Here is a 13,146-nt window from a genome sequence, read left to right as displayed (position 1 = left end):
CCGTCGTCGAGGCTTACGGATTAAGCGGAGGTAGACAGTTCTGTGGCTTAGCATATCTTGGATATTTGCGGTTGCACATTTTGTACGACTTGATGAGCTCTATACTTGGTGTCGAAACCAACAGCGGGCGGCCTTACATTTCCCCATGTTGGCTTATCGGACATGAACGGCTCTGATGGCGGTAAAGAATAAAATCCCGCGCGCCGATGAAGTTCATCTTATCTACCCCGCTCGGCCGAGGATAAGTCTGCCGTCGATATCGTCTCGGACAACTTTACATAGGTCTTTCTGATGGGCCTTTCGTGGTGCCAGCCCTCTGGATGCATTATTTAACAGGGAAAATATCGTCCCCTCATCCCAGCGTCTTCAAATCAAACGATACTGTAAGGGAAAACGGTGACGCGTGTGACCGGTGACGTATGTAAATCGTCGCCACCGATAAACATACATTCTTTGCTATATGTGCCTGCATCTGACAGGTTCAATGGGTCGAGATAATCTGTTAATAAGCAGACACTGTGCTGGATGGAGGAAAGGTCAGGTTAGGGCTGCTGTTTATCTCCTTAGGGTTTGTTAATTTTGGTGGATGAACTGATGGTAATGGTTATAACAGAGAAATAAGGGCCAGCGGGTTTCACTGTGTTTGTGGGGATAGCGGGTGTTGTAACAGTAATAACTTTTATTTATATGCCGCTTTTGTAAAACAATGTTGCAACGTGCTTTACAAAGAAATAAATGTCCTTAATCAGCCAACATGCAAAAAAGTCTTTAATTGAAAAAAAAAAGTCTTTAATTGACACACATATATATTTATACATGTGTGCATATATATGTATGTATATATATACATATATATATGTACACACACTGTGGTTAGCGCGGTCGCCTCACAGCAAGAAGATCCTGGGTTCGAACCCCAGGGTTGTTCAGCCTTGGAGGCCGTCCCGGGTCGTCCTCTGTGTGGCGTTTGCATGTTCTCCCCGTGTCTGCGTGGGTTTCCTCGGGGTGCTTTGGTTTCCTCCCACAGTCCAAAGACATGTAGGTCAGGTGAATCGGCCATATTAAATTGTCCCTAGGTGTGAATGTGTGGGCCCTGTGATGGACTGGCGGCCTGTCCAGGGTGCCTCCGCGCCTGCCGCCCAATGACTGCTGGGATAGGCTCCAGCACCCCACGACCCGAATTCGAATAAGCAGCTTGAATAATGGATGGATGGATATATATATTTATCCATCCATCCATATATATGTTGTCTTTAATTGAAATGTGAGTGTGTGTGTGTGTGTGTATACATACATATATATATACATATATATATATGAATGTAGTAAGTCAGACTCGGTGCTTTTCCTTTTATTCCTCTCCAGCCAAACAGCCTTCTTCCCACTTGACCGACTGACTCTAAAAATAGTTTCTCTGATATTGCTGTCCTGTCCGTTGCCTGTTTACGTGTAGTTTCATCAGCACAGAGGCCTTTTTTTCTGATAAGGATTTCTAAAGGTGGCACCTCAACTACAGACTGGCACATGGCACCTTTTGAGATGGACCTTGTTTCCAGTTTGCCAAACAGCCCTGTTAAAAACATCTTAACGAAAAGCAGAAGTCAGCCTTGTAATGGTGCGTTCACGCTCCGGCGAATACTGTAAATAATCAGCTCACCTCTCAGTGCTTGTGTTTGCGTTTATTTCACTTTCTCCGTTACGGAAGGAGTGAAAGTTATTCACTGAATGCTCCAATTCATTCTCGTGCTTCAGTCATAACTCAAACAAGCAAGCCATCGTCAGTATCCAGGATTATGTAGGGCAGCAAGGAAGTTCAAAGGTTAAAAAAATGGACATCGATTGGGATTATTACGAAACGTAAGAATGAAAAGCATTGATTATTTAATTGAGATTGATTATTTAATTGAGTTGTTAAAGCGATAGTAGACTTTTTTCTTTTTTTTGTTGCTTAGCTTATCATTATGAAGTAAATGTTGATTGCACAGTGGAATGGCTATGGAATAATGACGCCATCGGAGTTTAGATGGGTTCCCTATAACAGTGGTTCTCAACCTTTTTGGGGTCCTGGACCCCCTGCGTATTTTTGATCTACCCTGAGGACCCCTCCACCTGATCTTGGGGGAGGGGGGTTGCAATTTGGTAGAAACAGTAGAAACTGCATTTTAAATTGCATTATAGCATTTATTCACTCTTTGGGGCCAAAATAAGAGCTTTCAGTTGTAACTTAGATATAGTTAACACAACAGAATTCTTATGCAGTAACTTTCAGATATATGTAACAAAACAGAATATGTATTCAGTAACTTTCAGATAGATGTAACAAAACAGAATTATTATGCAGTAACTTTCAGATATATGTAACAAAACAGAATATGTATTCAGTAACTTTCAGATATATGTAACAAAACAGAATATGTATTCAGTAACTTTCAGATATATGTAACAACAGAATTTTTATGCAGTAACTTTTAACAATGCAAACGGGAGCGAGAGCTCTTATTAAAATACAATAAATTACACTTGTGAAACAGATGTAATTAGAGAAAAAAGTCCTGTTACCCTTTATAGTTTATGTAGATAAAGGTCTCAGTCACATTTGAATAAAATAATCCTAATCCTAAAATGTTTTATTTTCACGGACCCCTTGCAATTACACCACGGACCACTAGGGGTCCGCGGACCCCCGGTTGAGAAACACTGCCCTATAAGCCTCGCCTGTCTGCCATCCGGTAAGATTTCGCGGGAAAATGAAGGCTCGATTTACGGCACAAAGGAAGTCCGTAAATCACTGCGCAAGCAAAAAGGAAAGAAGGTAGCGGTTTTGTTTTCCCCAGTAGCAGAAACGGCGGAACAACCGAAGTGGCAGTGGAAACTCTACCCGGCAAGAACTAGAACCCTCTTGACGGAGGAGGCCAAGAAGACGAAGCGGGAGAGTGATAGAAACGGGTATAACAGTGAACCTCGGGCGGACGTTCACTCGACGAAGAGCGCTCCGGTGTTGTGTCGAATTCTGTTTCCCCGTCGAGATTTGTTTCCCCCTAGCCAGACGATAGCGTTTGCATGGAAACAGGTTAGCTGTTGGGGTTAAGGTAGGCGTTAGGCTGAGCTTGGGGTTAGATTGAGGTGACGTTAAGGTTTATCAAGCGACCCGGTGTTGTGTCGAACCCTAGCTAGGTGAAACAGATCGCGACGGGGAAACAGAGTTTGATACAACGCCCGGGACTTGAGGGGGTTGCAAACCGACATTCAGTTGGCGTTCTGTTTAACACGGCCTCCCTACTTATTAATACTATCGGATGTCTTACTCTGCCTTTATCATAGCCCTGAGATCGGAGTTTCTAGTTCAAACTGGGATTCTTACAGTTGTGTCTTGCTTTGGACAGTAGCCAGGCTGCTGATGCACGGAAAGCGAGCCGGATGTTATTGCGACAATGGCGCAAACAATAAACACACTTGGAAACCTTGGGGGAGTGGTGGTGGTGGTGGTGGTGGTGTGGGGGGGGGGGTTGAAAAGTTGTTTACAGCCGCTTAAATGACCTTGTGTGCAACAGCGCTGTAGTCAGCCCACTGCTAAATGGTTTCACTTAACACACTTTAGTTAGACTTTTTGGACCTTTCTTCTTTTTTTTGGAGGGGGGTGGGGGTCAGGTCGAAAAATCCACCTGACTCCCACCCCCACCCACTGGCCACACCCGTGTGCAACCAGTTTCTCACTTTTTGCTTCTGCTCGCTGATTTTTTTGCATCTCTCCTCACATGCAGCTGATGACTTGCAGTTTTCTGACAGGGTGAAGCTGAGGAAGGAGTTCTTCGAGGTGATAAGGCCGACAGTGTCTGGACTCGGTGGCCTGGATGTAGCTGTGTTATCTCCGCATAAAGACAGCCCTGGAATGCATTAGCGGTGCTGCCCGCAGGAAAGGGTTTTTGAGCGAGTGCCGTCAAGGTCTCGAGGGATTTCTGCTCTTAACCTTTCCACCTTCACCCGCTTACCTTTTACTTGTCCCAAGCTAACTAGTGTCTGGAGGCTCAGCGGAGTCAAGTCTCCCCCTGTGATGGACACAGGCCGGTGTTGTGAGAGAGAGAGAGAGAGAGAGAGAGAGAGAGAGAGAGAGAGAGAGAGAGAGAGAGAGAGAGAGAGAGAGAGAGAGCATATTATAAGAAACACCGGGGAATGCAAACAGAAAGCGTGTGAAAGAAAGTGTGGAGGGAGTGTCTCTCATTGTGTGCGCCTGTTGAAGCATAGTGCGGCGAGAGGGAAGGTCAGGTGTCTGTGCTGTGGTTGGTCTTTGTCGAACTCAAACACTTTGGGAGAATAGACACAAGCCTGTCGATTGTGGTGAGCTGAACTCTCCCGTGCATCTCTCACTTCTCGCTTTCTCTCTCTCTCTCTCTCGAGCTCGCTATCTTTATCTGTTTTTATCTTCTCGTCTTTCTCTCAAACTGATTTCTCAAGCACTGTCTCTCTCTCTCTCTCTCTCTCACACACACACACACACACACACACACCGCTTTCCTCCACCCTTTAGAAATTCTAAACCTTCTTTCAGCTCCATTTGTTAGCAGTGGTCACGGTAGAGCGGCCAGCCTGGGAACAGCGGCAGGCAGTATGGGACCAGGAGCAGTGATAGAAATTGGAGGAATAGCAAAGACACAGACATGTTCTCTCTTTCTCTCTCTCTCTCTCTCTCTCTCTCTCTCTCTCTCTCTCTCTCTCTCTCTCTCTCTCTCTCTCTCTTTCATACACATGCACGCACACACACATATCTACCCCATGTACACACAGGGTCTGCAGAGAAGGCACTGACGGCACTATTCCATCTGCCTCTATCAACCGGCTGCTAAAGCAGGCTGCCATGATATAACTTTAATGTATTCTCAAGTGCCCAACTTTTGCACAGCACCATGTTCTTGTGGTAATAATGAAAGCAGAGAAATGTTAACACGGTGCTTGTTTACTACATGGCCTTTTAAAAAGAACCGCTACGTAAATGTAAGGATGTTTACCCGAAGGGGGGGTTTCCACCGGTGGCGCTATTTGAAAAGCAGTAGAAGTAAAGTATCCGAACATGTTATTCGTTTCCAGTCCTGCGGCATGGCCCAGTTTTAGGGACTCTTGAGTTTACTTTCAGAATATCTAATGCCCATCAGAAAGGTTATCTGTTATTACAAGGGCTGCAACTGACCATTGTTTTTATGATCAGTTAATCTGTCGATTATTTTGTGATCGATAGATTTGTCACGTAAGTCTATCAAACGTAAAAAGTAACAGCAAATGCCCATCACAAGTTCCCAGAGCCCAAGCTGATGTCATAAAACTGTGATCGGCAAGCAAAATAAAATCCTTAAAGTATTAATTTTGTAGTGATAAGAATCCGTATTCTTCTTTATCCTTATTATTATTTAAAATATTCATTTTATGATATACACAGATGAGCCAAAACATTAAAACCTCCTGAGGCCACTGCTTCAGGGAATACTGTTGTCATGTAGGGGTGTACTTGGTCTGCAACGATGTTTAGGTAGGTGGTACCTGTCAAAGTAGCTTCCACATGAATGCCAGGACCCAAGGTTTCCAAGCAAAACATTGCCCAGAGCACCACACTGCCTCTGTCGGCTTGCCTTCTTCCCATAATGCATCCTGGTGCCATCTCTTCCCCAGGTAAATGACACACACGCACCCGGCCAGCCACATGATGTAAAAGAAAATGTGATTCATCAGACCAGACCACCTTCTTCCACTGCTCCATGGTCCAGTTCTGACACTCATGTGCCCACTGCTTTCAGCAGTAGACAGGGGTCATCATGGGCACTCTGACTGGTCTGTGGCTACACAGCCCCATACACAGCAAGCTGTGGTGCACTGTGTGTTCTGACACCTGTCTATTATAGCCAGCATTCGCCTTTTCAGAAGTTTGAGCTACGGTAGCTGTGGGATCAGACCAGACGGACTAGCCTTCAATCCCCACAATGAGCCTCGGGCGCCGATTTCCCTGTGGCCGGTTTACCAGTTGTCCTTCCTTGGACCACTTTTGGTAGGTCCTGACCACTACATACCGGGAACACCCCACAAGACCTGCCATTCTGGAGATGCTCTGACCCAGTCGTCTGGCCTTTACAATTTGGCCCTTGTCAAAGTCGCTCAGATCCTTACAATTGCCAATTTTTCCTGCTTCCAACACATCAACTTCAAGAACTGGCTGTTCACTTCCTGCTTAATATATCCCACCCCTTGACAGGTGCCATTGTACCGAGATATAATCCATGTTATTCACTTACCTGTCAGTGGTTTTAATGTTTTGGCTGATCGGTGTATATCAGAGAAAGACAAACAAATCTTTGCATTTGGGAAGGTATAACTTGCAAATGTTTGTTTTTTTCGGTACTAGATACTGGTCAGTATTGTCAGCCCCATCAACAAGCAGATGTAAGCCGGCCATGCTCATGTGAGAAGGTCACCTTTCTTTCTTCTATGATTCTTCTATGAAAAGGAGTACTTGTGACCCAGATACAACAGTGAGAGTAGTACAGTACAAGAATCAGAATCAGAATACCTTATCCATCCCCAAGGGGAAATTGGGTTCTATTACAGAAACTCAAGCTCTAGTAAGAAATAGAAACAAGAAAATAGAAACAAGAAAAACAGAAACAAATAGAAATAAAAGATAAAATAAGAAACAGAAATAAGAACAAAATATATCAACAATCCAATACTACTACAATAGAGGTGGGCCATAGGGTGAAGAGATATCGCGACATCTTCAGCGCACCATTGCATCAAATAATAATAGGAGTTGTCATTCTGAATGGGTCTGCATCCTGGAAAAAAGAACAACCAGTTGAATGTCATGTAAAATTCATGCCGTATATCGGATTCAAATTAGCCCCGAGGAAGACTTTAAGGTTATTCACTGTTCTGTGATTTGTGGCATCGGTCATTTCCGCTGAGCCGTGTTTGTGAGGCACTGGCAGTGTATGCCATCCCACGCATTTTATTTTTTTTACTTTGCAAGCCTTTCAAAAATGAGTCTTTTGAGTTTTTATCTCCTTCACTCCTCTTTTTATCTTAGTCCAAGGTCAGCTCTTTTCAGTTATAGGTGAGATAAAAGCATAAAGAGTGCTCCAGAAGGCTATGTTTTGGTCAGTAGCTTCCAGAACATCACCTTATTGCATAGGCAAAGCACGAATATGCTGAGTAGCGTTCAGCAACGCCCTCTCTAAATCACTATAGTCAGCACCATGCAAATGTATTTAGTTTCCTTTCACACCAATAATGCAGCACAAATGACAACCTCAAATTCTCCACTTGGGAATCTTGCTTCCTGTCTCAAATATCCCTGAGTACTTGGAGCACAATTGTTGGGAACGCCTGTTATTTTTCACACCGAGGACTGTAAGAACTGTATTTATGAATGTTCTCATTGCCGTTTGCAGGGCCCTTTTGGAGCTGAGGAAATGCCGCCTGCTGACCCATCCCAGTCCCAGTCCCAGCAGCCCGGGATACACCACAGCTTTGTCCAGGAGCACTTCCAGGCACAGTACAAGTTAGTTTACTTTTAATTGCATAACACTTGACAATTGCCGCAAATTGAAATATGCCCTTATGGACATGGAAATGTAATAGAGCCGCAAGGCTTGTGTGAAATGGCCTCACTTCTGCCACAGCATCCAGTGTTGCTCTTGCCAAGTCCTAAGTAGGAACAGGCTGCATAGGTGTGCACAGCACACCATGTCTGGTTCTTTATAGTGTAGATTGCTGCAGTTCACTGTCAGACTTTGCTGGAGAATAGTAATTTCCATATCTTAGTACCTGTGGCTGTAATTTAAAAGAGAGCAGATAAATGAATGTGTACTTTGTGTTCCAGTGTATTGACCTCTTTTTGCTCTTGATAAGGTGCGACATAGTTGTGTTTAGTTGTCCTGAAATCAATTCGGTATACTAATGTTGACCAAAATCCATCTAACCATTATGGAATTATAAGCATTTTTCTTACATTATTTTGTCCCTATGGGGGGACATTTTGCAAGCCAATTTACAGTCACTCTGTGATAATGTGTGACTGACTATATATCTAAGCATTAGACTTTGCATTCACAAATTATGGTTCATTGTTACAAATATCTCCCACACCTTCAAAATTGGTCACAAATGATATGGAGTATCAGAAATCTTTAAATGATTTTTTAAGTCATGGTGGTCCAGAGATGATGCTGCATGCCAACTTTGGAATTGATTGGATCAACAGTCTAGGAGGAGTTAAAAAAAGGGGGGGGAGTGGGCATCCGGGTGGCGTAGCGGTCTATTCCATTGCCTACGAACACGGGGATCACCAGTTCGAATCCCCGTGTTACCTCCGGCTTGGTCGGGCGTCCCTGCAGACACAATTTGCCATCTCTGCGGGTGGGAAGCCGGATGTGGGTATGTGTCCTGGTCACTACACTAAGCGCCTCCTCTGATCGGTCGGGGCGCCTGTTCGGGGGAGGGGGAACTGGGGGGAATAGCATGATCCTCCCACACACTACTTCCCCCTGGTGAAACTCCTCACTGTCAGATGAAAAGAAGTGGATGGCGACTCCACATGTATCGGAGGAGGCATGTGGTAGTCTGCAGCCCCCCACTCTGCAGCCCTCCTCACTGCTCTGCAACCGGGGTGACTCGGGAGACCGGGGTAATCGGCCGGATAAAATTGGGTAGAAAAGGGGGGGGGAATCCAAGAAAGAAAAAAAAAGGGGGGGGGGGGTTTCAGAAAATTCAAAATGGTGGAAAATCCAATAATGTGAAAACTGGTGACGGACACCATGTGCAATTGATTCGGCTTGATCCAGGAAATCAAGGGGAGAAGAATTTTGTTTCTACAACTCACAGTTCAAAAGTCATTGGCCAAAACGGAAAAGCGGTTGCTATCGTGTCATCGTGGCTGATTGGTATAGTCTTTCTTGCCTGAGTCATGGAGGAAGATTTGGAACCTTTCTGGAAAATTTGGTTGCTGTAGGATGTATGGTGTCTAGGACCTAGACACCTAAGGAAGAAGAAGAAATGGTCTGAACAAAGGAAGAAGAAGAAACAGTCTGAACAATAATAGCAGGGATCCTGGCCATTTGTGCTTGGACTCCAAAAAAATGAGCTGCTTTGAGATGATCTTTTCATAAGGTAGCTGTTGCTGTAGAAAATATAGTTCCCCGACATTCCAGAAGATTTGCTTTCATTTCCCTTGAAAACATGTTTGTGTTGGATTCCATCAGGAATTCCACTTTTTGTTTAATTTTTTTTTTTTTTTGTAGCCTCTGTATCATAAACAATGTGCCGACTTTTTGTGCTGGTCCTGGCTGCTACCTTATTTGAACAGAGAACATCCACTTATAATAAACAGTGAAATCTCTTTGAGTTTTTTTGTACTGTACAGTGGCCACAGTGTTGTGTGCTGTTAAGGTTGTCGGATGAACAGCCATCTTTTCTGTTCGTTTACCCTTGAGCAAGGCACCGAACAAACCTCTGCCTGCTTTGTTTGTGGCGTGCTCCGCTGGAGAGCATTGAGTGACCATCATGCCTATTTTTTTAATGCCCTCATAGATTCCTGTTGTGGGGGGGCCCTTCTACAGCTCACCAGTGACCGTGATCTTTAGGCCTCATTGATCGGATTAGGATGTAATTGGTGGACATAGTAGATGTAATGGAGATGTCACTATATCTTTTACAGAGGGGCCTCTGTCCTCTGAGACACAGATGCTAAGCCAAAAGAACGCAAAACCCATTACCTCCCCACAGCTCTTCTAGTAATTACCAGGCAGACAAGAGTATCAATAGTGGAATGCTCTGACAGAGACTTGCCCTGGTGCCCTGACCTCTTTGTCTCTTAAGGAAGTAGAAAGTCAATACTTACAGGTCTTATTTATTCTGGCAAAAAAATAATTGGGTTGTTAGCTGAATGTCGAAGGTCAAGCATATTAACTGCACAGTCATAACACAGCTCTGGATTTGTTAACGAGATTTAGGTAGGGGCATCCGGGTGGCGTGGTGGTCTATTCTGTTGCCTATCAACACGGGGCTCGTCGGTTTGAATCCCCGTGTTGCCTCCGGCGTGGTCGGGCATCCCTACAGACACAATTGGCCATGTCTGTGGGCGGGAAGCCGGATGTGGGTATGTTTCCTGCTCGCTGCACTAGCGCCTCCTCTGGTCGGCCGGGGCGCCTGTTAGGGGGGGAGGGGGAACTGGGGGAAATAGTGTGATCCTCCTACGTGCTACTTCCCCCTGGTGAAACTCCTCACTGTCAGGTGAAAGGAAGCAAATGGCGACTCCACATGTATCTGAGAAGGCATGTGGTAGTCTGCAGCCCTCCCCGGATCGGCAGAGGGGGTGGGGCAGTGACTGGGACGGCTCAGAAGAGTGGGGTAATTGGCCAAGTGCAATTTGAGAGAAAAGGGGAGAAACACCCCCCCCCAAAAAAAAGATTTAGGTGAACAAAATGTTGTTGTTCTTTGGTGGTATTCGGTTTACCTTGTATGCCACAGCCAAATCCAACAAATGACTCGCCACATTGCATTATCAGTATTTTCCATGTAGTTAGATAATTACATCATCTAATATCTATCCAGTTGGTAATAACTGACGCTACAGTGCTGCTATGGCTCAGCTCGCCCTAGAAATAAGGGGACACTTGACTTTCTCGATAATAGAGGCATCCGACATCTGTGGACTAATCCTGACCCTTATGGAAGTGGAGCGTCATCCATTTTCTCCGTGAAAGAGACTCCAGCCAACTGGTGACTGTGTGCTACAAAGCAAAACCAACAACTTTTAATTTTTGATTTGATTTAGTATGGCTTTCCAGCACAAATGCTATTTACCTAGTAAATAAAAAGTGGGGGGGGGGTGCACCCTGGTGGCTCACCTGGTAGCGCCCTGGGCCCTTTGTTGCATGTCATCCCCTCTCTCTTTCTCCCCTTCCTTTCCTGTCCCTCTATACGGTCACTGTTAAAAAAAAATAAAGCGGAAAATGCCGAAAAAATAATCTAATTAAAAAAAGAAATAAAAAAAGTGGGAACGTAAACGCGGCAGATTTGTTACAAGGCACTTTTTATGAAAGATATTTAGACTGTGACCAGCTTCAAATTTTGACGGCAGTGTTTTTGAAATCCAAAATCTCACATTTTGTCCGGCCCAAATGATTATAATACTTGCCTCTCAGTTTCCCTTTCCCTGCTCATATACTGTTTGTTTGTGTTTCCCTCTCGTCTGTCAGTTGCTTGGTAAATTGGCCGCCGGTTGATGATGGCGGTAATACATCTGTCAGTGTGCATCGCTTAATTGCTACCCCCTTTGACGAATGTTTCTGCTTTGACACCCCGCGTGTGTCTAGACGAGAAGCAACAGCCTGGCAGGGAGAATCTGTTCAACGGACTAAAACGCTGTGCTTTCTAGCCTGCGTGTTGGTGACTCAACTTAATGGATACGTATGACCGGGGATATGAATTCTGACGTACCATAAACTTTAAAACGGTTTGCTATCTGAGTCAACTGTAATGGTGCAAACTTGGTGTGACTTGAGGCCTCATGTATCAATCGTTACTATGGACAAATGTGTGCATACGGCACCCATGGTATTTTTCTAACCCTGAAGATTGTGTGACAGTCAGCAGCAAAGCATGATGGTTATTTGTAATTCCTTCCTCCTAACATCTACTGTCTACCTCTTGCAACGAGCAATCACCCAGGCCTGCAAAGACATCAGCGTTAGCCAATCGGTGTCTAAATTCAGGGGTTACCCAGGTTCTACACTTGTCTCTGAGACAAACCTCAGGGCTAAAAAATCCCATGGGTGTGTAAGAACAAATTTGCCCATAGTAACAATTGATACATGAGGCCCCTGGTGATACTAACCAGGGGTGCATGTTTTAAAGCTGTATCATGAATTTGAAGCTGTTGGAATCCAACTTGCATGAAACTCCGTGAACCCTGTTAGATATATATATATATATATATATATATATATATATATATATATTTTTTTGTTCTTTAATCTTGCTTTTTTGCTTTCGCCTGCAGGGGTTTAGTCCTGTGTCCCCGTCATTGCCTACACAACACTTTGTGCCGCTGTGCCCACTTTAATAAAACGTCGAGAGTTGACAGGCCGGAGAATTATCGTGTAATAGCCTTGTTTGTCACTTTGCAAACACTGTGGCTGTTATACACGATCAGAGCTGACAAAAATAGACCACTTGATGTGCTACTTAAATGTTGTAATTGGTCAAAATTCACTTGCTGGATTTGATCATTATTAGATTTGCCACTATGAACTGCGAAGCTCTTCTAGACACTGTTTTATGTGTGTAGTATTTCTTGGACTGTTTCTTCTTAGTTCTGTTGATACAGAGGTTCCTGAACTCTTGTTTTTCCCACCAGGCTGTCAAAACTCACTGCAGCAACGCTGATAGATGGATCTATTATTCATCAACTTGCTCTGACCAAGTAGTAACGTGGTCAGGATAAATCTGGTGAATTGGACCAAGAGGCCCGATCCGTGCCCACGTGTATGACTAGCCGGTGCTGTTGGAAACTGCAGTGTGAACATCACAGTCTTTTACGTCAGCCGCTGCCCATTTAAATTAAGCGACGACCAGCCGAGCGTGTCAGATTACAGCGGCGGTGCAATTTCAGCGGGAGCCCAGATCCTCCTACTGTGCTTTGAAAAGACGCCGCTTTCTCCAAGAGTCCCTCGCCTCTCCTTCGTCTGAATCAGTTTGACTGGATGACCTTTTGTTTTGTCTTGTCGTCTGTCTTATTTTGATTTGAGAGGAAGAGTTGGATAAGTGGCAGGCTGGAGTTCTTACAGCTTGACACCTAAAGTGGAGGTTTCACCTTTAATTTTTTTTTTTAATGATTTTAATCAGTAAATGATGAGGCAGCCATTAAGGCGAAGAGGCTTTTTAATTTTTCAGAGCTTTAGCATTGAGAGTGAACCACCGTAACTACCCCAGCAGATGATGGCTGACAACTCATTGTCAGGCTTAGTGAAAAGAATAAGCAGCCACTATACTGAGGCTTAACCTGCAGGGAAGTTATTCTCATATGAATTCCTTTGGGGAGTTAACGCTGTTCATAATCAATCTGGTTAGCACCAGACATCCCTGGCTGATGCCTCAATTCAAAAA

The 13,146-nt window shown here is 44.5% G+C and overlaps 1 protein-coding gene across 2 annotated transcripts in view; it reads left to right on the top strand.

The window, feature by feature from the left end:
- usp43b (ubiquitin specific peptidase 43b) overlaps positions 1 to 13,146 on the top strand; it is a 105,224-nt gene that overhangs the window by 38,610 nt on the left and 53,468 nt on the right. For both annotated transcript variants that reach the window (XM_056287982.1, XM_056287981.1), the window contains exon 3: positions 7,431 to 7,540. In XM_056287982.1, coding sequence (XP_056143957.1) covers positions 7,431 to 7,540 — 110 coding nt within the window. The remainder of the gene's footprint in view (positions 1 to 7,430; positions 7,541 to 13,146) is intronic.

Source organism: Lampris incognitus, chromosome 10 (assembly GCF_029633865.1).
Source record: "Lampris incognitus isolate fLamInc1 chromosome 10, fLamInc1.hap2, whole genome shotgun sequence".
NCBI lineage: Eukaryota > Metazoa > Chordata > Actinopteri > Lampriformes > Lampridae > Lampris > Lampris incognitus.
This window is presented reverse-complemented; position numbering and strand designations above follow the sequence as displayed.